The sequence below is a fragment of the Hipposideros armiger genome, unplaced genomic scaffold (genome assembly GCF_001890085.2).
Source record: "Hipposideros armiger isolate ML-2016 unplaced genomic scaffold, ASM189008v1 scaffold_126, whole genome shotgun sequence".
In the NCBI taxonomy this organism is placed as follows: Eukaryota; Metazoa; Chordata; class Mammalia; order Chiroptera; family Hipposideridae; genus Hipposideros; species Hipposideros armiger.
In genome coordinates, this window is record NW_017731476.1 from 1,715,209 (window position 1) to 1,741,447 (window position 26,239).

The window sequence follows — 26,239 nt, forward strand, 5'->3', positions numbered from 1 at the left end:
AAATGACAGCAACTTGTCTGTTCCCCTTCCCCCAATTCCCCAGCACTGTTCCCATCCCCCCAATTCACCAATAAAAATCTTTAAAAAAAAAAAAAAAAGAAAGGACAGGTGTACTTGTGCCAAGGAGCTGGTCTCTTGTCCGTGTGAAAAGCTACCCAGCCTACAAGGCCTCAGGCACAACAGGTGTGCAAATGAAAATCTCCTGGGGACTTGAGTGATGCCCACAGCCTCCCAGGGTCCAAGTTGGCGTCCACAGCATTGCAGAGGAGCCAGCTCTGGGGAGAGACCACCCTTTTGGTCTCAGGACAGTAAGCAGGAGTTAGGGGGCTGAGCCCAGGGGATGCCCCCACTGGTGGGCCTCCAGTCCCCTGGACTTGTAAATAAAGCAGTCGCGTCCACGGGAGTCCACACATGCTCTCCGGAACTCTGAGGCCTTAGGGCACACCTGGCCCAGGAGACAATGGGTCCCACACCAGGAGCCTCCCACCACAGACTCCCTGGACTCAGTTTCTTCACTCTCCCTGGAACACTCAGGCATCCTTATCTTGTCAGAGCACAAACAGCGTTCCAACTGTCTCCCCAAAGACCAAGCCCCCCAGTCTGCAGCCTGAGTCCACCCTCTGCTGTCCCACCTCTGCTGTGGATGCCCACACACTGGACCCTCTGTGACACCTCTGACACTTGAATTCCCCCTACTGTCTTTTACCACCTTCACTACTGCACACCTCACACACTCCACACACATGCACACACAACACATGCATACACCACATACAACATACACATGCACATAAACCACACTTGGATACATGCAAATCATGTGCATGTATGTACATGTGCAGAGAAACACCACGATTTGGACCATGTCAGCATAGGCTCAGAGTGAGGGCCAACAACCTGACAATCTTTTATTTCTGTGCCAGGAGTAGGCAGGAGTGGACAAGAGCAAGCTAGCCTGGGGGCTGGGGGTAGGGGGACACTGCCCCAGCTGATCCAGTCCGAGCTACGCTCCCTTCACCCTGAGTCTGGGGGACAGTGGGGCCTCCAACCATTGTCACTGCTCTCCCCAAAGGCTGCACCTACCCAGGCAGGGCTGTGAACCGGGACGGGTGGTGAGAAGGGTGGTGACATCGAGGCCATCACTGTGCAACACTGGCAGAGAAGCCACAGCCTCAGGACCAGGTGGAGGTGCATCTTTAGGACAAGGTCTGGGACATGTGCCGTGACAGTGAAGGTCAGGGTGGCACCTGTGGGGACGCCTCTGGACTCGGTGGAAGGCTGAGCACAGCCTCAGCCAAATTCAGAGAGCTCTGTGAGTCCTCACCAGGGTCATACTGGGCAAAGTGGAGTGGGTAAATTCCCCCTGAAGCCTGCATGTCCTCACCACAGGACAGGTGCCACCTGCTGGACATCACCTGTCTGTGCATCTTGCTCCCAGGTACTCGCGAGCTGAATTAATGGTTCTGGAGATGGGAGTGGGCCCCCAGCGCCAAACTGAAGACCACAGGTTGCCAGGAGCATGGCTTCGGTCTGGTTTGCCCATCTCATCCCACCTTTCTCCAGGTGACCCAAGCTCAGCCAATGACACCTCCTCCCTGGGAGTCAGCCCCTGGACCAGTCCCTTCTGCAAAGCCTGAGACTCTTGTGCCCCACAGAAAGACAAAACCCTCTGTGCACAAGGGGACGCTCATGCTGGAGGTTTCAGCAGCTGCCAGGCCCCCGGGTGGGAGGAAGGAGGAGAGGATACCACCTCTCCCTCCAGGCTCAGGCCCAGCTAGGCCTCCCCAGCAGCAGTTGCAGGATCCTCAGAGGCAGCGGCAGGAAGGAAAGCAGGGCTGGGGCTCGAATGCCGTGGCTTCCGCATGAACGGGAACACACTGTAGGTGAGAAGGGGCTGAGTGCAGGGTAGCTTCAATCATCCGGCTGGTCTCACAGCTCCCCGGTGCAGGGCACCACCTAGGCTCACCATCTCTTCACCTCCAGGGGGATCACGGCTTCCTCCAGCAAGCTTTTGTACATGTCCGACTTCAGGAACCTCGGGTAAGAGTCCTGCAAGAGATGTCAGTCAGCCCTGACCGGCTCTGTGCTCTCAGCTTCCCCGAGGCTCCAGCCTCTGACCCCCAGAGTCCCCAGGGGATGGTGCTGGAGGCGGCCATCCGAGACCTGCCCTGACCAAGTCAACGGACTCAGAGAGACCCAGGCTCCCATCCTTTTGGGTTATTTAACAGCCAAAGATGAGCAACAGCCCAGGCCCATGCCCAGAGAAGCAAACCATGGTCCCTCCGGTGGGGAGCGGAGGAAGGGGAATGCCGAGCTACCATCTACCCCATAGAGTGAGGACAAGGACACAGCTGAAGAAACCACAGGGTTGAGAAAAGCCGTATAGTAGTCAATAAAGAGGGAGAGGGTGGCCGGTTAGCTCAGTCGGTTAGAACGCAGTGCTCATAAAACCGAGGTTGCCGGTTCGATCCCCACATGGGCCACTGAGCTGCGCCCTCCACAACTAGATTGAAACAACTACTTGACTTGGAGCAGATGGAGCCTGGAAAAACGCACTGTTCCCCAATAAAAATTTTTTTAAATAAAAAAATAAGAGTGGAATCTATGCATCTAATGACTTATATTTTTTAAAGATAAATAAATATAAATATTAAATTGTTTAATGGGAAGAAGGTGGAGGGGTAGGCATAGAAGCTAGATTTCGATGAATATACTTTGCTTTGCAGGTTGGATTTTGAAACTGTGTAGATATTTCACATCATCATAAAATAAGTAAGGAGTCCCCAGACATCGAAAGTAAAATGGAAGAAGTGGAGCTGGACACCTAGTGGGTGACACCACCCTTACTACACATAATAACAGAAGGATTCAAAGGGACTTCCCAAGTAGGAGACATACAAGGGACCAAAAAGGAAAAAAGCAAACCATTTTCAGTGCTGTTGTGTTATTCAGCTCAGTCTATGGAGTGAATTGTGAGAAAAGCAAACGAGTAATTATGTTAGCGTGGTTGAAAGCCAAGATTTTCAGTGGGGGTGAGAAAAGAGAGATATAAGGTCAAAGATGTAAAGCAAGTCTAATCCTGAGCCTGAATGAGAAGTATCAGTATGAACATATATATTTCCTAATTCTGTCCAGTGACAGGCCTGGAAACAATGACCACCAAAACAGTGGCATGAACACATCTGGTGTGTAGGTCAAGGTTTTTAAACACCACCCTTGAAGAAGTGCCAGCTGCCTGCGGACATGGCTGGCTCTAGGTCTGGGTCAGGATGACCCTGGGACAAGCCATCACACTAGAAAGCAAGGACTTTGGGACACCTCAGATAACTCAGGAGCCAGCTGGCTGGAGATGGACTGACATAGGTTAAAGGCCATAAAATCTGGTGAAAATGTGAATTTATGATGGTATTAAAAAACATCAAAACCTCACTGACAGCCCTCAGCAGATGCTAGGGATCCAACTCATTATTTTTAAAAGCAGTAATTAAAAGAAGGAATCAAGCATTGGTTCTGCGTTTCCCATACGATCGGTACCACTGGGCCAGCAGACACCGGGCAGAGGGAGGCTTCCAGCAACGATGGGATCAGAACATTGTTGATAATATCATGGGTCTGGGCAATGACTGTCAGTGGCTGCTTGGGTCACAAAAAGGTAGGCGACCAGACCTCATGTACCTCCTGATGGAAGAACACACCAAACTGAAGAAAATGTTCTTGATGACATGGAACAAATAACAACAAAACTCAGGATGACTCTGATCAAGCCTTAAATTTAACTAGTCATTTATCACAATGACTATAGAGAAACCTGTCTAAGAGAAACAAGGACTCAGCAAAACCCAACCTGTGGGAAACTATACAGGACAAAGGACCTAGTTCCTCCAAAACAAAACAAAAAAGAAGAAAAGATATGGAGAGGCTTAAGAGACACTAACTAATTTTAACGTATGGACCTTGTTTGGATCCCAAGTCAAGCAAACTGAAAAAAAAAAGTTAGCAAGATAAATATTGGGGCTGGCCGAGTGGCTCAGTTAGCTAAGAGCACGAGCTCTGCTCTGAGCAATGGTGTCACCAGTTCAATTCCCACATGGGCCAGTGAGCTGCACCCGAGCTGAGCTGCCGCTGAGCTGCCAACAGGTGACCAGATGGCTCAGCTGGTGAGAGCACGTGCTCCTAACAACAAGGTTGCCAGTTCGACTCCCACATGGGATGGTGGGCTGTGCCCCCTGCAACTAGATTGAAAGCAGCGACTGGACTTGGAGCTGAGCTGCGCCCTCCACAACTAAGATTGAAGGACAACAACTTGACTTGGAGCTGATGGGTCCTGGAAAAACACAATGTTCCCTTCCCCAATTCCCCAATACTGTTCCCTTCCCCAACTCCCCAATAAAACCTTAAAAAAAAAAAAAAGGTGACACGCTGCTGCTTCTGAAGATGGAGGATGCGCCATGAGCCAAGGAGGCAGGTAGGTGCCTTCCGGAAGGAAGAGGCCAGGGAACAGATTCTCCCCTGGAGCCTCCAGAAAGAACCATGTCCTCGGATCCCTTGACTTTAGCCAGGTGACACCCAGGTCAGACTCTGGCCTCCAGAACTATAAGAGAATAAATGTATGTTGCTTGAAGCCACCAAGTGTGTGGCGTTTTTTTTACAGCAGCAACAGGAAACCAACACAGAGGCCATGTGGGCAGATGTGGACCCTGACTGGCTAGTTGAGGACATTGAATAAACACCGTGTGTGTTTCCAGTGTGCTGCTGGCATCTGCCGCTGTGTGGAAAGGGAAGAGGTGGTCCATATCCCTTAGAGCAGCGGTTCTCAACCTTTCACAGGGGTCGCCTAAGACCATCGGAAAACACATATTTTCGATGGTCTTAGCAACCAAGACACCGCTCCTCTATCCGTCTCCAGGCCCACATGCAGATACGCCCACATACGAGTACCCGGCGACCCCTGTGAAAGGGTTTTCGACCCCCAAAGGGGTCGCGACCCACAGGTTGAGAACCGCTGCCTTAGAGGGACTTCCTGAAATCTCTACAGACAGGAAGTCTGGATGTGACTGTAAAGTCACGGGGAAAAGGCCCACCTTCTTCATCAGCATGTAGATGTGCAGCTGGGCAGCTTCCAACATGTAGCGGTGGGGCCGTCTCAGGCCCTCCAAGGTCCGCTCCATCGTCTGACTGTCAATGTTGACCCAGTGGGCAGCGCCAGGGGCCAGGAACTGCCTGTGTGAGGGGGTAGGGGGGCAGCCCCCCGGTGGGTCCAGGCTCCGCATACCTGCCCTTCAGCCCACTGAGCCCACACCTGGCACTCACTGGTACACGGCATCCGCCAGGACGGGGACGTGGGCCTGCCCTCCGTGGCGCAGCTCTTCACATGCCTCCCAGAAGCTGAGGTTCTCAGCTGGGGGGCCAGGCACCAGGTTAGGCCCACCTGAGCTGTGGCTAGGGCTGTTTGAAACCTGGGAGGGGGGTCCCCAGGCAACAGTCTCCCTTACGGGGGCCTCGAACTGGGGTGGGGGAAAAGGCATCTCACCACTGAACTCTTTCCTGAGAAAGTCCATGAAATGGGCCCGTCCCATGGGGTCTTCTAAGAGCTCCTGGAAGCTGAAACCCCAGCGTTCTACACGGAGCTTTGTGGGCACAGCCACCCTGGGGGCGAGGGGGGGATGGGTGTGTCAGTAACAGAGAAATGTGGGGATGGGTGGGGTGGTTGAGGAGAACACCTGCAGACCCTCTTTCCCACCCTTGGTTCACCTGGGTGCATTCATGGCCCAGTAGGTGTCGTCGTCTGTGATCCAGGGGTTGCTGGGCAGGCACCCCGACATGATGGGGTCATGTGGCCTGTACTGGCTGCTGAACTTCAGGTACCTAGGGATGAGGCTGGTGCTGGGGGCCAATGCAGGGAGGGGCTGTGGGGTCGAGGGCACTGGAGGAAGGGTATGGGCTCTGGGCTTGGGGGTCTCTGGACACCACCCCATCCCACTCACGCCTCGAGGCTGACGGACGACTTCACCCGGGTCCTGCCCAGCGCCTTTCTGCAGCACTCGATCTAAGACACGGGTCCTGTGAGGTGGGGCCAGGGGTGAGGTGGGGCCCACACGCCTGCACCAGTCCCCCAGGACCTACCTCTCGCTTGTAGAAATCCGTATTCTTGGTCTGGAAGGGACAGGGAAGGCTGTTAGCAGGGGAATGATATCCCTCAAAGAGAATGGCCCAAGCCCCTGCCCTGCCACTCGGCACCCCCTCCTTTAATGGGGGGGGGGGAGTCCTGACTTTCCAGGAAGCTTTTGGAGGCCGATAGTTCCGACTGCTAACGTGCTCCAGATTTAGCTCCTCGTGTTCAGGACTCAGAACCTGCCTGCCACCTCGTCATGGGCCAGGTGGGGAAATGTGGCCAGGGGACTGCCTGACCCTCCCCAGCACTCCACAACCAACACCGATACAGCCTGAGGGAAGGCAGACAGTACCCTCAACCAACTCTATCTCAGCTTCTCTTGGACTGACTTTATAATGGGGAAATTGTAAACCTATGACCATGAGCTTATGATTTTGCAGCTAGAAAAACGGTTTATCAGTCAGGTACTAGATGTATCTGTTCTAGGTTTTGGGTTTCATGGGATTTGAACAGGGGCTCTGCTGTTACAAAGTTTGGCAGTTTCCTCTGGTTGCTGAGGCCACCAGAGAGAGGCCTTGGAGGGACTGGGAGAAGAGCCCCCACCCTCCCCAGGGTCCACTGAACTTACTTGCATCCAGGGCAGCAGGTGGGAGGCGAGAGAGGGTGAGAGTTAGCAAAGGGCTGGGAATGGGGGGCTAGGGCAAAGAGAGAGTGAAACCAGGAGTGGGGAAGGGGACTTGGAATAGCTGCATCAAGTGCCATTTGAATGGACAGATGGATGCATTGATAGATGGGAAGCCCCCAAGCAGTCCCATCGTGGTGGCGTGGGGGTGGGGAGGTGTGTGTACAGGCAGGTTGGTGGTGTGGTGGCCAGAGGCATTCGTGCAGGAGTGGGGGGTGAGGGGAGGTGCATGCATGCAGGGGCCTCACCATCTGCATTCGCCTGGCAGTGCTAGAGCCCCGCTCCGGACCCTGCTCCAGCACGTTAGGGACCCCAGGCTGCAGAGGGAAGATTAGATAGTGGGGGGGGGCGGCACAGCTCAGGTGGGCTGCTAAGACCCCACCGTAGGGCCATGTTCCTGCCCCCCCACTATTCCCCATATACTGAAGCTCTGCACCCACATGCCACCCTTTAACAGAGAAACTAACACAGAGGAACCCAGCAACCTGAGTCCTGAGCCCCTGAACCCCCAGTCTCCTCTCTGTCAATACCCCATGGTGACCTCCCTCCTACAGCCGCTTCAGCACATCGTCCAGCTCATGGCTCCACTGAGCTCCAAATCCATGGGTCACTCCAGCCTGGCTTTGCCACTACAGTGAAATCCTTCACCTTTCTCCCCAAACCTCCCCATTGTTCCTCTTCTCATCCAAACTCACCTCCATGCACCTGACTGCACCTGACTGTTCAAGCCAGAAACATAACCACCTAACCATCCTTTTTTTTATTGTTTTTTTATTTGTTTTATTTGGGTAACAGTGGGGTTTTTTTTTTCCAGGACCCGTCAGCTCCAAGTCAAGTTGTTGTCCTTCAATCTAGTTGCGGAAGGCACAGCCCACCACCCCATGTGGGAATCAAACCAGCAACCTTGTTGTTCAGAGCATGCACTCTAACCAACTGAGCCACCCGGCCACCCCCTAACCATCCTTCTTGAGACGGTTCCTCTCACCTGTACCTACTTGTCCTGCCACCCTGTCTTCAAACACACAAGGTGGTCTGGCCCTCTCCCTCACCGCTGCCTAGGTTGGAACCCTCGTATCCACTCACCCAGAGGCTCCAGCTGCCCTTCCTGGCCCCCTCCACACAAACCCCTCACCCCACATGGTCGGTCTGGCCCAACACACAGCCCTGGGGCCATGCCTTCCTCCACCTGTCTGGCCCTCAGGTGGAAGATTAAGTCATTTTCCCAGAGATACCCCTCTACACACATTTGATGAAGTAATCAGGACCGTGGGTGCTTCTCGTCATTTTCCATGGGTTTTTCCCAGAGGAGCTTCCATTCAGGGTTTTCTGTGACCACCTGAGAGGACCCACAGCCCCACACAGTAAGGGGACCTCAAACCAGCTTCCAGGACCAGGGTCCTGGGTAAGGCCTAATGCCAGGCCAGCACCCCCAGAAGCTGCAGCTAAGCCCACGTGCCTCCTCCCTGGGGTCTTCAGGTCCCCCCACTTGTCTTCCCTGGGCCTCTCCCTTAGACCCAGAGGGAAGCTGTTTGTCCTTTGCTCTATGGGAGTGGGGGGCGGTTAGCCTCAGGCCTGGCCTCATGATCTCTACGTTCTGATGAGCCACAGAACTAGAAAGTCCTGTCACCCGCTGAGACCCCAAAAGACACAACCTTCCCACAGCTCCTAATAGAGCATTTGAGGCACACACAGTAATTCCTGGCCCGACCTGCTGCTGTCCATGGAACCAGCCCCTCCCCCCACGAGGGACTCACCGGGGGCCTGTTCACCATCCAGTACATCCGCTCCTGGCATGCAATGACCAGCCTGTCCCCCTTCCTGCGCTGCTTAGCTGCCCTGGGGAGGGGTTTGTGGAGTTGGGGGACCATGGGTGCCCACCATGGCACCTCCCCCACCCACCCCTCAGGCCAGGGCCTAGGCAGGCAGCTAAAAGCCTGGGCTGTGCTGTGTCTGGTGCCATGGCTGTCGGTGCCCGGCTCAGGGCCCCTGGGCTTCCCGGGCAGTCTGGGCTCCATGCCTGCTGGGCTTGGGGTCTCACCGCAGCTGTTCTCTTGCCTGCATCACCACCAGGTCCCACATGTGGTTGATCTTCCTGTGCAGCTGATCATAACGTTCCTGGGGGTGGTGTCGAGGTCTCCAGTGGGTTACCCCTTTCTATGCCAAGCTCTGGGGTGTGGACCCCCCTCCCCTTCCCACTGAGACCACGCTGGGTGTGGCCTGTGTGTGCATGTCTGCAATATCCTGGGGCTTAGGCTGTGTGCTGCCGGGAAAAATATGAGGCCCCGGGGACATGAGTGGGGCTTGGATTCCTCCGACCGAACCCAGCCTGGGGTGGGGGTCCCACCTTCTCGTGGTCGACAAGGGCCCCGTGCTTTCGGATGTTCTTCTTGGCCAAGTAGATGGCTGTGAGAACAGGGGGAAAGACTGCAGAGGAGCAAGCTCTGCCCCCCCCGCTTTCCCCCGTGGCATCACCCAGAGGCCACCAGTCCTAGGAGCTTGTCCCAGGCTAGCCCACCCCTCCTCACTCACCATAGTCGAGCTCAGCAGCTGGCCACAGGGTGCTCGTCCAGAAATAAGGTGTCTGGTGCCATGTAGGGACAAGGGTGTCTGGGACCTCCTAGGCTTTCCCCACCCCAGGAGTTGCCCCCACCCTCTCATCTACCTTGGGAGGAAATTGGCTGGCGGGTGGGGTGAGAGGGGGTGCCTGAGGATCTGCCTGTCAGCCTATGGCCTAGAGGCTCAGCTGATGAATGGCTGTTCCCTCCACCTGGAAGTGACCTCCACTCACCCCTTGGGTCCCTGTGCAGGGACTGCCTCCCTGATTGTGAGCTCCAGGGAGGGGTGGGGTGGGGCCTGCCCAAGCTCCAGGACAGTCACAGCCTGTGCTGGGAGGCAGGCCTGGCCTGGGAGGGCAGGAAGGAAGTGCAGGAATCCCACTGTCAGGCCCCACCCAGCTTCCTTCTTCAGGGGTGGGGCCTAAGGACCTGGGAAGCGGGCAGAATCCTCCACGGTCCTACCCCTAGTGGAGGACTTGCTGTGGCCCCACAGACACTGAAGGCCTCTCCCCCTGAACTCGATCCTTCTACCACAAAAAAGCATGCAGTCCAGGCCTTTTGTGGAGGGGGTGGTAGACCACCAGGCCCACCCTGACATCACACATTTTGCTCCAGCCCCAGCTCCGCCCCTACCCGGAGTCTGCACTAGTTGTGCTGCTGGGTGGGGGGTTCCCACCTGCTCCTAGTTGAGCCTGACCTGGAACCTGTAGAGCATTTCATCTGGCCTGAGCACGAGGCTGCCGGGGTCCTGCAGCGGGTACAGGTAGCCATGCCGTAGGAGGAGGGTGCCCAGGTGCAGGGCCTCTGAGGGGGTGCGAGGTGGTGAGTTCTCAGCTGGGGAGAACTGAGCAGGGTCTCTGGGATAAGCTCCCCTTCCCAAGCAGACTTGGCTTGGCTCCAGAAGGCTCAGCCTAGGCCACCAGCACAGGGACCTTAGGGCAGGGTGGGGACCAGGATGGGCAGCGGGCTGACCCCCTTACCCTCCTCTGAGATGCAGTACTTGTGGATCAGCCACTCCATGATGTCATTGCCTGCGTAACACGGGTTGGGTGGGGGAGGCCGAGGCCAGGCCTGCCACCGCCCCCCTACCCCTTCACCCCCTGGCCCTCCAGCCTCACCAGTCACTGCGTGGGGAATGACTGTGGTGAGCAGTCGCTGGCTCAGCATCTTCACGCCCTGGTCAGGGTCCTGCATGCTCACGACCACCCGCTCCATCTGGGCGAAGAGGGCCATGAGGGGCTGCCCCCGCCGGCCTCCCCCCACCCCAGATCCTGATTGCACGGACCTGGCCCGGATGCCCGGATCAGTGCGCGCAGAGATTAAACCGCACAGATGGTGGGATTTCAGGCTGTGCTCGCAGAAGGGGCGGGGCGGAGGCAAGGGGAGACACCCACCCCAGCGCCGGGGGTCTCTGCCGCCTCACCCCGCCCCACACGGTGCCAGGGCCCCCAGGCCCGCGTCCATACTCGCGCGTTCACGCAAAGTCCACACTAGCGTGCGTCCGCACCCGCACCCACTCCTCTCCTGCCCCTCCCAGCCTCAAGGCCAGAAAATTCCGGGGACGGCGGGACCCCCACACCGCACCCACCTTGCTCAGGTGCGGCATTTGCTCACGAGGGCGCCCGCCGGGGGGCGCGAGGCCCGCGGCCATGGCTACGGGGCGAGGCTGGCGTGGCGGGGTTATTGGCGTCGGAGCCGTCCCGCCCCGCCCCGCCCCGCGCCTGAGTTAACCCTCCCCGACCTGGGCTTGGTCCCAGGTCCCGTTCCGAGTCTGGGAGCGGGGCGGCGCCCGACGGGCCACTCCGAGGAGTCTCCCCTCAAGTCACGAGAAACTAAGGTCCGTGCCCACGGAGACTTGCCGGGGGGCCGGGTACCCGTAGGAGGGGGCCTGAGGCGGTACGTGGAGATGCCTACCCTGGGGCGGAGTGCTTAGAGAGAGGCCGTGTGAGGGAATACAGGAAAGGGGGGCTCAGGGAGGGTGGTGAGGACTCAGGGAGAGGATAGGAGCCCAGGGAAGGGGAGGGGGCTCTATGAGGAGAGGGTCTCCAGGAGAGAGGGGACTTGTGGGGAAGGTGGGCTGGGGTGGGGGACAATGGTTTGGGGTCTACTGTAAGCCCTGCCCCCATACTCACCTCATGAGTGGTGCCCTCAGGCTGTGCCAGTACTGGGGGTGCAGGGGGTTGTGGAGTCAGGGTGAGGGGTCTGACTATCCTGGGAGTGTGTCCCAAGACACTAAGGGAAGGGTCTAGGAAGAAGGCGGACTCAGGCTCGTGTTCCATCTCCTCCTCCACGCAGACCTAGGCCTTTGATCCAGCTCACCCCTGTTCCCTGCCCTCGCTGACCCCCATCTTCCCACCCCCGGGGTTTGTTCAGGCATCAAGAAGCCCCCTCAGCACTCCACCACCCTGGTCCTGTTTTGGATCAGTGTCATTTTCTCTCCAAGGACAGGGGCCTTCCGGATCGTCTGGGTCCCCAGAGCCTTCAGAGACCCCACCCCACCCCCGCCACACTCACACAGCCCAGTCAATAAAAACACTGAGTAATGGCTGTGTGTGTCTCCGGATTGCACCTCACTGTGTGGGTGGGACCCCAGCACTGTGCTGGTGACTGAACCTCTGGGGTGCAGACACACACACCCCAGCCCCCAAGGCAGGGGATGAGGGTGTTCTAGGAATCCCCTCTGCCCAGACAGAAGCTCCGCGGTGGAGAGCAGGGGGAAGGTGGGGGACTGTCCGGCCTCAGGTGCGGCCTGCACTGCCTGCCGATAACGAGAGCCTAGGGACATGAAAGGGACGCACCTGCTCCACTCGGTGCCCCCAGTCCCACTGGCCCCGCCCAGAGAGCTTCCCCGGAGACCCCTCAGACTCCCACTGGCGCCGCTGGGGTGGGGCAGCCCTGATGGCCAGAGAGGGGTGCAGTCGGGTGGGCGGTTGGGACCCTGACTGCGGCCGTGTGCGTCCGTGTCCGCGGCGGCTGTGCAGGGTCCGGGTGCGCCCGCGGCGGGGACGACCGGGTGCAGGCGCCGTGCGGGCGACACGCGCGTCTCTGCGGGGCTGCGCGGGGTCCGCGGAGCGGCTGNTGGGAGCGCGTCCGCCAGCTCGCGGCGCAGGACGAGACGGCGCCTCTCAGCGGGGCGGGGAGCGGGCCGGCGCGACCTCTGGGACCCGCAGCCTGGGCGCGGGGGGCGCTCCCGGCCGGGATGAGCTCACCGCAGTCGCGCCGGGGCTGAGCGCCGAGCCGGGCGGCAGCTCCTCGGCGGCTCCGCGGCGCGGCCGGGCCGCGGGCCACCATGCTGGGCCTGGACGCGTGCGAGTTGGGGGCGCAGCTGCTGGAACTGCTCCGGTTGGCGCTGTGCGCCCGAGGTGAGCCAGCCGGGTTACGGCCAGGGCGGCCACGTGGGCGGGGGGGCTCCGGCGGGGCGGGGGCAGTTTTAGCCCGGGGCGGGGACCGGCCCCTTCCCCCGTGGAAACTTTGGGGGCGCGCGCGTGGGGACCTTGTGGCGCCGTCCCCCTGCAGGGTTCTGGCGGGGATGGGGGGGCTTCGTCCAGGCTAAACACTCAGGGAAAGGAGCCAAGAGTGGGCGGGTCTGTTTGTGAAGCCACAGTGACAGAGGGACCCTCTCCCCTTGGGAACCTGCCCCAGAGATCCCCTCTCCCTTGGGTGGGGCTGGAGCTCCCTCAGGGTGTGTGATGATTCCTGAGAGGACAGGAGTGCAGTGGGCAGGGACTCAGACAACCCTGTCCCAAGACACTATGGGAAGGGCTTGGAGAGACCCCCCCCTACCCCAGCCTACCTTGGGAAAGGGCTCTAGGAGACTGGGAGGTGGCCCCAAAGGATAAGCTGAAGGATTTGAGAGAGCCAACCCTCACCCCCGAGGAGCACTATGAAAAGAACCCCTAGGACTGTGGGAAGGTGTTCAGAGACCCTAGTCCCTGAGCAGGTTGGTAGGGGCCAGAGGCATCTGAGAGCCTTATGGGAATATGGGAAGAGTCCCCAGGGCACTGGGGGACCCAGAAGACTGTGAGGGCAGAGCCTTTGCTTCAGGGACGCCCTGGGAGGTTGCCACTCAATGGTGGTGGCCCCCAGCCCTTGGGGCCATCCTCAATTTGAGGTCTTCATTCCAGCCATCTTTGGCCTCAGAGTCAGGGAGGGGCCCTGGCTGGGCCAGGGGAAGGCAGCTGATGCCGCGAGGGATGTCACTTGGCTCTTGGGAGACTTCTCCACACCCCCAAGACCCTTCCTAAAGGGGACCCCACCCCTCTCCCTGAGCCCCCACGTACCCTTCCCTCTCTGAACTCACACCCCCTTCCCTAATCCCACACCCCCTCCCTCCCTGTGCCCCTACTGGCTTCCTCTTAAGTTCCATTGGGCAGTGGGATGTACAGCTAACCAGATGGGGGAGGCTCCGGTTTGACAAGGAAATGCCAGGGTCAGCTGGCAGTAGTTGCTCACTCACCTCCCCAACTCCCAGTCCTCCTGACAGACAAGGAGGGGGGGCAGCTGCCACCAGATGAGGTGCTGGATGAAGCTGTCCCTGGGTACCAAGCCCCTGGGAGGAAGAGCCTCCTAGAGATCCAGCAGCTGGACCCGGATGATGAGAGCCTGGCCAAGTACAAGCGGGTGCTGCTAGGGCCCCTACCGCTGGCCATGGGTATGCACAGGCCCTGGGAGTGGCAGGGCGGGGCAGGGTGGCGGGTGCATCCTGTAGACTTCCAGTTTCTCCTCAGACCCGAGCCTGCCCAACGTGCAGGTGATGAGGCTGACACTGATGTCCGAGCAGGCTCCAGGGCCCATGACCATGGACCTCACAGGTAACCCCCTCTGCAAACCACAGACTGATTTTTGTGCTTTGAGACCTCTTAGGCCCCCGTGCCCACACCCGAGTCCTTAGATCTGTCATGTAGACTGCATAGGTACTGCCTTCCCCGCCAAGGGGCCCCTGGGCAGGGTCTCAGCCATCACAGCAGTTCATTCCTCAGCTGCAATTTCCCTAACAGGTGAGCTAGCTGCGCTGAAAAACCAGGTGTTCGTTCTAAAGGAGGGTGTTGATTACAAAGTCAAGATTACCTTCAAGGTGAGGATAGCTGTACTGGGGGACACCTGCCAGCCGCAGGCTCAGTCCCCCAGAGAGACCCCTTAACACCCACTGTCCTTCAGGTCAATAAGGAGATTGTCAGTGGTCTCAAGTGTCTGCATCACACCTATCGCGGGGGCCTGCGAGGTGAGGGCCATGGGGAAGGGGCAGCCTGGGGGGCCGCCAGGTGGGGGCCAGAGGGATAGAGGATGACCCTGACTCCCTCCCCTGCCCCCAGTGGACAAGGCCGTGTACATGGTGGGCAGCTATGGTCCAAGCACCCAGGAGTACGAGTTCATCACCCCGGTGGAGGAGGCACCGCGGGGCGCCCTGGTGAGGGGTGCCTATGTGGTCACATCCTTCTTCACTGATGACGACAGGGCAGACCACCTTTCCTGGGAGTGGGGCCTCCACATCTGCCAAGACTGGAAGAGCTGAGCGCCACTCCCCTGACCCCTGTCCCGGGAACTGTCTTCCCACTTGGAGTCCTTGTTTCCCCTGCCTCTGCCAGTTGCTGCACAGGGATCCCCGAGCATTCTCCAGCCCCCTCTGTCAGTGACTAGACCCCCCACGCCCTTTGCCCTGCCTTGGGACACCCCCTCCCCAGGCCTGGTGCTGTGCCCTGAATAGTCCTATTAAACGTTGCCCTGTCTTGGTGTCCTCAGTGTCGCTTCTGTCTGCCTCCCCTCCCCCGGGGAGTGGGGGGGGGAGCCTGGTGGCCTTATCTTCCCTGTGACCAGGCCTGGGTGCCACGTGGCGGCTGTTGCTTGGCCCCCAGCCCCCTTATCTGCCCCCGCCCCGCGAGCCCTGGCACTGCCATGGACAGCCAGCTCCTGCTTGTGCTGCTACTGCTGCTGCTCGGGGTCTCAGGCCCACAGGCACAAGAGCCCAAGACAAGGGGTCCCTCGGAGGAGCCCTCAGAGGAGGAGATCTCTGAGGAGGATGGGGTCTTGGTGCTGAACCGACATACCCTGGGCCTGGCCCTGAGTGAGCACCCTGCCCTGTTGGTGGAGTTCTGTGAGTGCGCAGGGTCAGCGGGGCGGGGAGGGGAGGGGAGGCCCCTGCAGGGGCTACCCAGTGGGTTCAAACCCCCACCCCGAGGACCTGGGGGCTTATGCACTTCAGGGGCCCTCGTGGGGCTCCATCGGAGGGCACCTGAGGTAGAGCCCTGGGGCTGAGCTGGGCCTGGGGGGTCTAGCCTAAGCAGGTGGGAGGGGAGGCACAGGTGGCACTTTCTGTAAAGGGCCAGATCCAACTCAGGCTTGCATATTTTTGTGTGGCTTTTTAACAACCCTTTAACATGTAAAAGCCACTGAGCTGGCAGGCATCAGCAGACAGTGAGTGGCATATGGCTGGGAGCCCTGCCTCAAGGAGCAACCACCAGATTCTTCTCACACTCGGTGGATGGTGCTGGGGGCTGCACCCCCAGCTGGAGGCCGTCAGTAGTCTCATCTCTGGTGCTTGGGCTTGGTGTGGCTGAGGCTCCAGTGGGCCCCTGAAGGAAGGAGGTGCTGACAGGACATGCTCCATGCTGGACCTGACTGGCCCCCAGTGTCTGCCAGCTCTGGCCAGGCAGGAGCAGGGGCTGCAGCTGGGGCAGGGGAGGCCAAGGGCACTCATGGCTTTGTCCCTCAGATGCCCCATGGTGTGGGCACTGCAAGGCACTGGCCCCCGAGTACAGCAAGGCGGCTGCCCTGCTGGCGGCAGAGTCAGCCCAAACTAGGCTGGCCAAGGTGGACGGGCCAGCGGAGCCAGAGCTGACCGAGGAGTTTGCTGTAACAGAATACCCCACGCTCAAGTTCTTCCGTGACGGGAACCGCACGCACCCCGAGGAGTACACTGGTGCGGGGGCGAAGGGGGCAGGCATGTGTGTGTGGGATGGGGTGAAGCAGGGGCTAGACCCGCTGAGGGGACTCTCCACAGGCCCCCGGGAGGCCAAGGGCATTGCTGAGTGGCTGAGGCGGCGGGTGGGGTCCAGCGCCACCCGGCTGGAGGATGAGGAGAGCGCCCAAGCACTGATAGATGCCCAGGACGTCGTGGTCATCGGCTTCTTCCAAGTGAGCTAGGGGCACGGAGGGCCAGGCCTTGGGAGCAGAGTCTATGGCCCCAGCTGGCCTCACAGGTGTGGGCCCTTTAGGACCTGCAGGACGAGGATGTGGCGACCTTCCTGGCCCTGTCCCAGGATGCTCTGGACATGACCTTTGGCCTCACTGACCGGCCGCAGCTCTTTCAGAAGTTTGGCCTCACCAAGGACACCGTGGTCCTCTTCAAGAAGGTGGGTCCGTGCTGAGGTCAGGGCCGAGACAGGGGTCAGGGTCAGCGCCATGGCTCCTGCTGACCCACCTGATGTTGTCCAGTTTGATGAGGGGCGGGCAGACTTCCCAGTGGACGAAGAGCTGGGCCTGGACCAGGGGGATCTGTCCTACTTCCTCCTCACCCACAGCATGCACCTGGTCACGGAGTTCAACAGTGAGGTGAGTTGTGCTGCAGGTGCAAGTGCAGGTGCAGGTGCAGGTGTGCGTGCGGGGTGAGAGTGGGGGGAGTAAGAGGCTGACCACGGGAGCTGGCCCCCACAAGTCTGGCCTGTCCCTGCAGACATCCCCTAAGATCTTTGCGGCCAAGGTCCTCAACCACCTGCTGCTGTTTATCAACCAGACATTGGCCCCACACCAGGAGCTGCTGGCGGGCTTCAGGGAGGCGGCTCCCCCATTCCGGGGGCAGGTACTGGCTGGCTGAGGGGGATGGGTGGTGGCAAAGCCAGTGCCCAGCATGGATTCCCTGCTGGCAGGTGCTGTTCGTGGTGGTGGATGTGGGTGCCAACAACGACCACGTGCTCCAGTACTTTGGGATGATGGCTGAAGAGGCCCCCACCCTGCGCTTCATCAACATGGAGACCACCAAAAAGTACACACCTGTGGACAGTGGGCCGGTCACTGCAGCCTCAGTCACCGCCTTCTGCCACGCTGTCCTCGGTGGCAAGGTCAAGGTCTGTGCTGGGTAGCCCACCCAGGGCGTGGGGTGGGAGCAGCGGCTCTCAGGAGAGGTCCCCAGCAAAGCGCCATGCCCGGCTTTCCCCAGCCCTATCTCCTGAGCCAGGAAGTCCCCCCCGACTGGGACCAGCGTCCAGTCAAGACCCTTGTGGGCAAGAATTTTGAGCAGGTGGCTTTTGACGAAACCAAGAATGTGTTTATCAAGTTCTGTGAGTGTGGAGTGTGGGGGAACAGTGGGTGGATGGGTGGCCCTGCTGGCCTGCCAACGCCCCCCTTGCTTCATCCTAGATGCCCCGTGGTGCACGCACTGCAAGGAGATGGCCCCTGCCTGGGAGGCGCTGGCCGAGAAGTACAAGGACCATGAGGACATCGTCATCGCCGAGCTGGATGCAACGGCCAACGAGCTGGAGGCTTTCGCAGTGCATGGCTTCCCCACCCTCAAGTACTTCCCAGCAGGGCCAGGTCGCAAGGTAAGGCAGGACCCCACCTTCCTTGATGATGGGGCATGGCCCAGAGGGTGTGGCCTCAGAGGGCTGGCCCTGGGATGGGGCGTGGACTCAGTGCAAGTCCTAGTATAGGGCGTGACCTGGCCTTAGAGGGCGTGGCCTGGGTGGGGCATGTCCTCCACACCCTTCTGTCTCTCCTCAGGTGATTGAATACAGAAGCGCCAGGGACCTGGAGACCTTCTCCAAATTCCTGGATAACGGGGGCGAGCTGCCCACAGAGGAGCCCACCAAGGAGTCCTCAGCCCCCTTCCCGGTGAGTGCCTCTGTCCAAGGTGCCAGGCCTCTGGACAAGTCCTCTGGAAGCATGGCTATGGGACTGACTGGGCAGGGGTGGGCTCAGGGTACAGCTTCCAGCTGGGCCTCTGTGACCCCTTCCAGGAGACGCCAGGCAATTCCACCTCGGAGCCCAAGGAAGAGCTGTAGCTGTCCCCACATCAGGGTAGGGGAGCTGTCGCCTTTGGGGCCTGGGAGACTGGGCCCTGAATAAAGAGCTATGGTCCTAGACTGTGTGAGGTTCTTGAGCACGGCTGGCCCCCTGGCCCTTGGCTTTGGCCAAACCTCAGCCTCCTGGGGCCCGTTCCATGTTGGATGGGGCCCAGCCCTTCCTTGCCCCTAGCCCACCTCAGTGGATCCCTGGCTCGGGTATGGGTCTGGTCCCCACCTGGGCAAGAAAGGGGGGCATGCTGTTGTTGCCAGCTTCAGGCCCTCCCTCTCCAGAGCTCTGCTGGCATGGCTCCATAAGACATCCCACCCTGAGACCCTCAGAGGCCAGTGTGACCTCCTTTGCTGCCGAGGCCTGACAGGGGCTGTGAGGAGCCAGGCCACATGAGCCAGGAACTGGCCGAGGATGGCATACCCACCTGCCAGGCCCCACCCACAGAAGACCGGTACACTTCACAGCCAGGGAAGGTTCAAAAATGGTTTTATTTCATTATTATCCAAGTACCTTTGAAAAGATAATTGTACAAGTCAGCGCATGAAAAATGGGCTTGGGGTAGCCCCCTGCTGGCCCTAACCTAAGAAATGTACATATTTACATGGGCCCTTAGAAAGGAGGGGCCCGGACCCGCTGAGCAGGGGCTGTGGAAGCTGAGGGGGAGAGGGAGCACCCTGGTGCCCCGTCGCCGGGTCCACACAGTGGCAGGCAAGAGACAAGCTGTGTCGAAGGCACTCGGTGACATGTACAATTTAGAGGCCCCCCAGGGCCCCCTGTACCCCAGGGCCCCCTGTACCCCAGGCCTGGGCTGGGCCTGACCAGGGCAGGGCATGGTGGGAGAGTCCAGGAGTGAGAAGCAGATCCTGTGGTATGAGCACCCTGGCTGCAGGGAGGTGTAGGGGTGGGCCCATGGTTAGCAGCAGGGGGCCGCTGGGGAGGGTCGTCCTGCTGGCCCCATGGTGGGATCCCTGCTGGGCAGACTCTCAGAGTACAGCTGCAGAGCAAAGTGGACGGGCCCCTCCTCGTCAGCAGAACGGACGCCTATGGACCACTCAGCAGGATCCCCGCTCACCTGGACACAGATGGACCGAAGGGCTGGGCGGCTGTGTGGCAGGCAGCCCCTGGCCTTACGCCGGAGCTGTGTGTTTGCACACGTGCGGGCACCTGGCGTGGCATGGCCCTTCCTGGCTCTCGGGGTGGCTCTCCCCACGCCAGCTGACACGGGCCCCGCGTGGTGCGGAGGCCAGGCCTGCCGGTCAGTCCACCTTCTCCACCTTGCCAATGATCTTCTCCTCAAAGACAGGCAGGACGGCCTCGTCTTCCCGAACCTCCTCAAACACCACTCCACAGTCAAACTCATCACTCACTTTCTTGAAGTAGTATCTGGGGGGAGAGGGGAAGGGAGGGGGTGGGAGATGAGGGCCTATCCACTCCTCTCCTACCCACACCCCCACACCCTTGGGGTCTTCGACCGCCTAGCCTGGTGGCCCCATGCTCCCCCACGTGCACAGCACTTGGCAACCAGGCTCCAGACACATGCAGGGCACACAAACTGGCTCTTCCTGGTACCCATTTGCCAGACAGTTGACAGTGAACAGTGCACTGACCACGTATAGGGTCCCCTGCCCTGGCTTCTAAGGTGCTGTGGGGGAGAAAGGGGCAAGTTTGGGGTTTGTTTCCTAAGGGCTGAGCCTGTCATCTCCATTGGGGTGATGTGCCCCCACTAAGGCCCAAGTAGAGGCCAGTGGAACCCAGACCCTCCTCCAGCAGCCACACCCTCCAAAGGGCACTTTCTTGCCCCTCGGTGGATAGAGGCAACAGTGGGCTGACCCCAGCTGAGACCCAGCTGCCCCCTGCTCCTCCTACAGTGTTCACGCAGGAGTCTCAGGGGCTGGTCTCAGGCTGGCAGGGCCAAGCAGCCCAGAGCAGGCCCTGGGAACGGAGCCTGGAGCCTTGGAAGGGGAGCCCTGGCTTCTGCATCCAGTAAAGATGGCTGAGTTAGGGGGCTGGAGACAAGGCCAACCCAGGGTAAATCAGTATGGGGACCGCCAGACCACTGTGTTTGGGCCTGTTCCCCCACCTTTAAGCCAACGACCGTCCAGGCCCCTCAGGCAGCCTGGAGGCCTCAGTCACCTGGCACTGGAGCCCCAAGGCCACCCACACCTCACACGCCCAGGGGCTCCCGCTAACAGCTCGGGGTTGGGTAAGTGGGTAAGGAGGGAACAGGGATCAGATAGAATGAGAACAGGGTGGGAACAGGACACACAGCACTACCTTCTGGGCAGGGCGCCTGCTTACCACAGACCCCAGCCCCTCACTCTTACCTGTAGTTGCCTTTCTTGGTCAGCAGCTCCTTGAACTGCCCCAGGGTGACAGCACGGCCCCTCACCAGGGTCCGGTAGGGGATGGGCTCCCCACAGAAGTAGTAAGCCACGACGATGCTGTCACATGTCTGGGTGGTCCCACCGCCCGCCTTCCTCTGTGATTTCATCCTGGGGGCAAAGACGTAGCAGTGATTGCTGGGCTCAGGGTTCCCCAGGGCACCCCACAATATGCCTCAGGCCTCGGGTTCCCCAGTAAACGACGGGGCAGGGCCTGCAGGGGTGAGCTGTAACTCACTCAGCAATGTCAGGCATCCATACCCCACCTGAACAGCACCATCTAGTTCCTGGGGGCTTCGCCCCACACACTGGCTCAACACTGGGTTCCAGTTCTGCAGCAAACCCACACACCGAGACACACAGTGTGGACTCCCGCTTATCTCTCACCCCTGCCTGCCCCACACCTGGTGCCTCGGCTTGCCTGCCGCCCTCCTCCGCCTACGGGAAAGCCCCAGGTCTCACTGTGGCCTGAGCTGGCTGGCAGGCAGGCAGCACCCCAACACAGATGGCAGGAAAAGTGGGCAGGCAGCTTCTCAGGGCTGGAACCCACGGTGGATCCGTCCACCTCGCTTTCAAGGCGGCTGGGCCATTGAAACCAATACAGCCCCTGCCTCCAGCTGTCCTCCACTACTTGCCTACAGCCTCAAAACTTCAGAAACATCTGCAGGCCAGGGATTGGCCAAATAGAACTGTGATGAATATTGAAACGGGCCTGCTCCACAGCGGAGAGCTCATCCAAAGAGTAGAGGCAGTGACCAGCCAGGCTCAAGAGAGGGTGTGAGGTCCACACCATCTCCTGCCCATACTGCATAGGACCCTCACGCTGATGCGCTGAGCAGCCACTCTTTCTGGGACAGGCGGGACTCCCTCTGTCCCCCAGGGTCCCTGCTCCCTGTGGCTGTACCGGAGCTGTCTGGGTACATGTGGGCACAGCCCTTGCCCCCGCTAGCTAGGCGAGACAGAAGTTTCCTGTGCCAGTGTCATGCCAGGAAGGCCACCTGAACTCACAGCGGGCTCCTCTCTCCCTGGGCACCCTCCCCGCCGCCCCTTGGTGCACACCGTGCAGTCACCTCATCTGAGTGGCTGTCATCAATAGAGCCAGGCTCCCTGGCTCCTGCTTTCCTTCCCTTAGTCCTGCAACCTGAAACCCCACTTGTCCGGGGAGCCCACGTGGGTGGTCCTGAGTGGGCCTGTTCTCTACAGAAGGGAGGCAGGGTCCCTGAGAAGTGACCTGGTAGGGGAGCTCTGAGCCGGCGGACATTGTCTGGAGGAAGCCTGGTGAGAGCTGAGGTGGGGGACCCCCTTCTACTTTGTCTCAACCGGAAAAGCAGCGATGAGGGGGTGGCTGGCATTGTCTGCATGTGGCTTGCAGGTCCCTAAATGATCACCCTGCTCCACGTGTACCTGGGGAGCAGATACATCCCACATGAGCACAAAGCCAGGCTGTCTGTGCACACAGCGTCTGGGCACACACGCCCCACAGGTACTGACGCCTTCAGTTGGCAGCGTCAGGGGAACGATCGCTGCAGCCCCGACCCTGTCAAGTCCCGAGGCCTGGCTGGAAAGCTCGGGAAAGTGAAAGCAGGTGGGGACGTGTGGTCAGAGTGGAGGAGGCAGAGCAGACCTCCTTTCTGGACTGTTGGTCATTTGTCGCCACGTGGACGGTCAGCGTCCCCTTTGACGGAGAGACAGGAAGGAAAGGCCTGTGGACAGCTTGCAGCCCCAGCTCTTCCAGTGCGGTGCCCAGGCTCCCGCCCTGGGAACAGCTGCTGTGCCTCGGGGCCTGGCCCGCAGCGAGGGCTGGGTGGGCGGTGCGGGAGGACCCGTGGGGGGCGCACGTACTCTGTCTCGGAGAGCTCCATGTCGGACACCGCTGGCACCACGCTCAGCACAGGCGTGCACGCCGGCCTGACGCAAGAGCGCCCCCGCTGGATGACCTCCTGCACATACCTAGGGAACAACCGCATCAGTGAGCCACCCGGGCCTGGGGCCGGGCCGCCTCCACTCCAAGGTGACAACCAGGTGACAGACAGCAGGCGGAGCAGGGACTTCCCAAGAGGGGCCATCACCACCACGCAAGGCTCTCACTGGCAAGACACCAAACCCCTTCCTGGGTGGTGGGTCTGCCAGGATCAGTCAAGAACTAGATGTTGGCTTCATCATTCGAGTTCCCAGATGCCTTGTCTGGTCAGAGCCCTCAGGCTCCCTGGAACATACATGGGGAAGCCCTCATCTGAGGTGCTGGGATCCCGTCACTTCATCCACATTCAGAGGACCGACCTCTGGCCTCCTCCCCGTGGGCGCGGCTCTTCCCACTCGGTGCTCTGACATGGGTCCGGGTCCTGGAGCGTGGTCACTGCTCTGCTGGCAGTAGCCAGAGTCCTGTCCTGGGGCTCACTGCCCAGCGGCTCCTCTCCAAGTGGCTGTCCACCCTGGGCATGGGCTGTGTGGCCCTGAGAGTGAGTTCTGCTCTGACCGACTTAGGTGGGAGTCACCCCACGAGGAACGCGGGGAGGCCCAGGACCCCCACTGCCGCCTCCAGGCCTTTGCTCTGTGGTCATTTACAAAAAGCCCTGGACCAATGACACGTGCAGATGCCAGAGCTACTGGCTGAAACCCCTAAGGCAGCTCACCCCCAAAACACGAGTCACAGAGAACCACTGGCCAGACAGAACACGCTATTGTGAGGGGTCTGCTGGGTACTGTTGAGAAGAGGGGACACGAGCCCTGCCCCCAAAAGCCCGAGGCAAACAGAAGTCCCAGACGCCCCCGGCAGAATTAGTCCCCGCCCTTGTCCTAGCCAAGTTGCCCTCCACTGCCCTGTCGGCCGCCAGGTCACAGGCCTCCCTCAGAGCCACCTGGCTCTATGCTGACCGAACAAGGTCACGAGGTAAGACAGTTAGCTGTAAACATGGTCGCCTTCAATAACCCGGGGACACATTCAGGCTTCCACCTGTGCCCAATGGGATGGACGCTGGGGAGAGTCTACACCCTGACATCGGCTTCCCCAGAGTAAGGCCCCCAACACAGTAAGGCCTCTGGGTCGGACACCAAAGGACTGAAGACTTGGTGAGGGGAGCCAGTAACGTCTGAGAAACTGGCAGCTTTGAAGCCCTGGTAAGAACTAGATTCCAGGCCCCTCAGAGACCCTGACTGCCCGGGAATTCCAATGAACCAGCACATCTGAGGCAAGTGACCTCAAGGCCCAGCTGAAAGGGTCAGGGAAGCCACACTTTGGCCTGGACAGAAGACCTGCCATCCACACGGGGGTGGTCCCCCTGCTCCCCAGGGGGAGAGAAAAGGGCCTGGCCTGAGGCCACAGTGGCAGCAGGCACCATTCAGGACTCCTCTTTGTGTGGCTGTGAATGGAGGCGGCCAGGATTCCCAGGACCACCCCTTCTGAGCTCAGCCTGCACAGCAGCTACTGGTGACCCAGCTGTGTGACCTCCAGCAGTTGCATGCCACAGAGGGGACCCCGCAGCCTCCCACAATGACCAGGGCAAGCGCACGCTCACATAGCAGAACAGGTGTGATCAGGGGAAGACACATTCTCCTTCCCAGGAAAGGGTAATGACCACCTGCCCTGCTAGCCCTTGGTCAACAGCAGGGCTGTGTGGAACGAAGAACCCAGTACTGCTGGTGGGCGCCCAGCGTGGTTCTATGTGTGAACCTCAGGCCTCGGGGAGCTCCACCCCAAAGTGGAGCAGTGGAGCAACGGAGCCACGGCCCTTGGAGGGTCCCTGATGGGCGCTGGCCCTCCTCTGACCCCTGGATCTGTACCTCTGCTTTGACGGCAGCTTGCTGGCTCTCTTCTCTTCCTCCTCCAGACGCCGCCGGGCTTCCTCCAGCTGTGTCAGAGGGTTGGGGGCCGGGTTGGGGGGCATTGTGGGGTCTTGAATGAAGAGGTGAGAGGGCTGAACAGAGTTGCGGAGCTGGGCGCTGACCCAGGGATGCACAGCCCCAGGACGCTCGATGGACAAGGGCCTGGAGCTCTCGTGGGCCTGCTGCTTCTTCACCCCAGAAGACCTGGGGAGCAAGAGAACAGACGTGGCAGCAACTGAACCCCCGGCCATAGGCCGGCACCAGGGGCTGGGCAGAGCCAGCAGAGGCACGTGCAGCCCTGACACCTGGGGCAGGCATGTCCTTGGGCTCGTGGCCATGAGAACCCATGTGAACCTCAGCAATTTCCTCCTCTACCCCATAACACCAACGTTCCTTTCTTGCACACTTCTTTTTTTGTAACTTATTTCTAACAGCTTTACTGAAATATAAATGATATCCTATACAAAGGCTTTTAAAAAAGTATTTACTATTTTAAAAATTATCTTGATACTGGGCCAGCCGAGTGGCACGTTGGTTAAGAGCTGGCTTGGGACGCCAGAGGGCCCTGGTTCGGATCCCATATATGAGGGCCAGTGACACTGCCCTCTGCAGCTAAGATGCTGAACAATAGCTCGACCTGGAGCTGGGCTGCCGTGAGTCTCCGGCGACCGTGTAGGCTGCAGCCCCTGCTACAGTGGGCTGCCATGGGCTACGGCGTGTAGCCAGCAGCCAGCGTGAGCGGCCAGCAGCTGCCGTGAGCGGCCATCCAGAAGCTGGTGACTGATCTGCCTTGCCTGGGAAGAGCGCAATGATGGTGCCAACTTGGGCCAGTGAAGCAACGTCCTCCACAACTAGACTGAAGAACAAAAGGACAGCAACTTGTCTGTTCCCCTTCCCCCAATTCCCTAATAAAAATCTTTTTAAAAAAAAGTTTTGATATTAAGTGCTCTTTATGAAAAACCTGAAATATGTAGGAAATTCAAAGAAAAAATATAAATAATCCATATAATTTCGAAATAGCCAATCTCAGAATATTCGTCTATTTCCCTTGCCACTAAAAATACGTAACACGCTTTGCATAATTGTAAACGTAATTTTTCCTGATTGTTCCCCTTGATGTGGTATCAGCTTTTCCCTTTGGTTAAATACTAAGAACAGGGGCCGGCTGAGTGGTGCAATGGTTAAGAACTGGCTTGGGATGCCAGAGGGCCCCGGTTCGGATCCCACATATGAGGGCCAGTGACACTGCCCTCTGCAGCTAAGATGCTGAACAATAGCTCGACCTGGAGCTGGGCTGCCGTGAGTCTCCGGCGACCGTGTAGGCTGCAGCCCCTGCTACAGTGGGCTGCCATGGGCTACGGCGTGTAGCCAGCAGCCAGCGTGAGCCGGCCAGCAGCTGCCGTGAGCGGCCGTCCAGAAGCTGGTGACTGATCTGCCTCGCCCGGGAAGAGCACAATGATGGTACCAACTTGGGCCAGTGAAGCAACATCCTCCACAACTAGACTGAAGAACAAAACGACAACAACTTGTCTGTTCCCCTTCCCCCAATTCCCCAGCGCTGTTCCCATCCCCCCAATTCCCCAATAAAAATCTTAAAAAAAAACAACCAGAAAGTGTACTTTAAAAATAAATAAATAAATAAATAAATAAATACTAAGAACATATTTTACACTTAAACCAC

The 26,239-nt window shown here is 59.3% G+C and overlaps 4 protein-coding genes across 18 annotated transcripts in view; 2 read left to right on the forward strand and 2 right to left on the reverse strand.

Annotated features, from left to right (window-relative positions):
- Nucleotides 1-855: 855 nt before the first annotated feature.
- On the reverse strand, nt 856-12,432 carry RGS11 (regulator of G protein signaling 11). 11 transcript variants are annotated; one of them, XM_019648810.1, is made up of 17 exons: nt 11,482-12,432; nt 10,468-10,564; nt 10,330-10,380; nt 10,047-10,153; nt 9,324-9,375; nt 9,139-9,197; nt 8,833-8,909; nt 8,549-8,630; nt 7,043-7,111; nt 6,124-6,147; nt 5,985-6,046; nt 5,752-5,865; nt 5,531-5,646; nt 5,311-5,398; nt 5,082-5,220; nt 1,967-2,049; nt 856-1,877 (listed from the first exon to the last, which is right to left on the reverse strand). In XM_019648810.1, exons 1-17 carry the CDS (start codon nt 11,626-11,628, stop codon nt 1,775-1,777), a joined length of 1,470 nt encoding a protein of 489 aa, XP_019504355.1. In that variant the 5' UTR covers nt 11,629-12,432; the 3' UTR covers nt 856-1,774. The 11 variants fall into 11 exon arrangements, with proteins under 11 accessions (XP_019504355.1, XP_019504354.1, XP_019504357.1 ...); XM_019648809.1 differs by having other exon boundaries at nt 6,124-6,153; XM_019648812.1 differs by lacking the exon at nt 11,482-12,432 and adding an exon at nt 10,938-11,186 and having other exon boundaries at nt 6,124-6,153.
- Nucleotides 12,433-12,526: 94 nt separating this feature from the next.
- On the forward strand, nt 12,527-15,081 carry ARHGDIG (Rho GDP dissociation inhibitor gamma). The gene is made up of 6 exons (XM_019648820.1): nt 12,527-12,711; nt 13,821-14,000; nt 14,077-14,160; nt 14,347-14,423; nt 14,507-14,570; nt 14,662-15,081. Exons 1-6 carry the CDS (start codon nt 12,639-12,641, stop codon nt 14,859-14,861), a joined length of 678 nt encoding a protein of 225 aa, XP_019504365.1. The 5' UTR covers nt 12,527-12,638; the 3' UTR covers nt 14,862-15,081.
- A 60-nt stretch (nt 15,082-15,141) lies between these two features.
- PDIA2 (protein disulfide isomerase family A member 2) lies at nt 15,142-18,423 on the forward strand. Of its 3 annotated transcripts, XM_019648817.1 has the most exons (11): nt 15,142-15,440; nt 16,059-16,265; nt 16,347-16,480; nt 16,561-16,698; nt 16,781-16,897; nt 17,019-17,144; nt 17,212-17,409; nt 17,502-17,622; nt 17,702-17,883; nt 18,062-18,172; nt 18,298-18,423. In XM_019648817.1, the coding sequence occupies exons 1-11, from the start codon at nt 15,242-15,244 to the stop codon at nt 18,340-18,342; spliced, it is 1,578 nt and encodes a 525-aa protein (XP_019504362.1). In that variant the 5' UTR covers nt 15,142-15,241; the 3' UTR covers nt 18,343-18,423. The 3 variants fall into 3 exon arrangements, with proteins under 3 accessions (XP_019504362.1, XP_019504364.1, XP_019504363.1); XM_019648819.1 differs by lacking the exon at nt 17,019-17,144; XM_019648818.1 differs by lacking the exon at nt 16,781-16,897.
- Nucleotides 18,424-19,139: 716 nt separating this feature from the next.
- Nucleotides 19,140-26,239, reverse strand: part of AXIN1 (axin 1) — a 55,930-nt gene continuing 48,830 nt past the window's right edge. For 2 of the 3 annotated variants that reach the window (XM_019648821.1, XM_019648823.1), the window contains exons 8-11: nt 24,517-24,762; nt 22,579-22,686; nt 20,680-20,847; nt 19,140-19,738 (exon numbers count right to left, since the gene is read on the reverse strand). In XM_019648821.1, coding sequence (XP_019504366.1) covers nt 19,612-19,738; nt 20,680-20,847; nt 22,579-22,686; nt 24,517-24,762 — 649 coding nt within the window. In that variant the 3' untranslated portion in view covers nt 19,140-19,611. The remainder of the gene's footprint in view (nt 19,739-20,679; nt 20,848-22,578; nt 22,687-24,516; nt 24,763-26,239) is intronic. The other variant, XM_019648824.1, reaches the window with a different exon arrangement.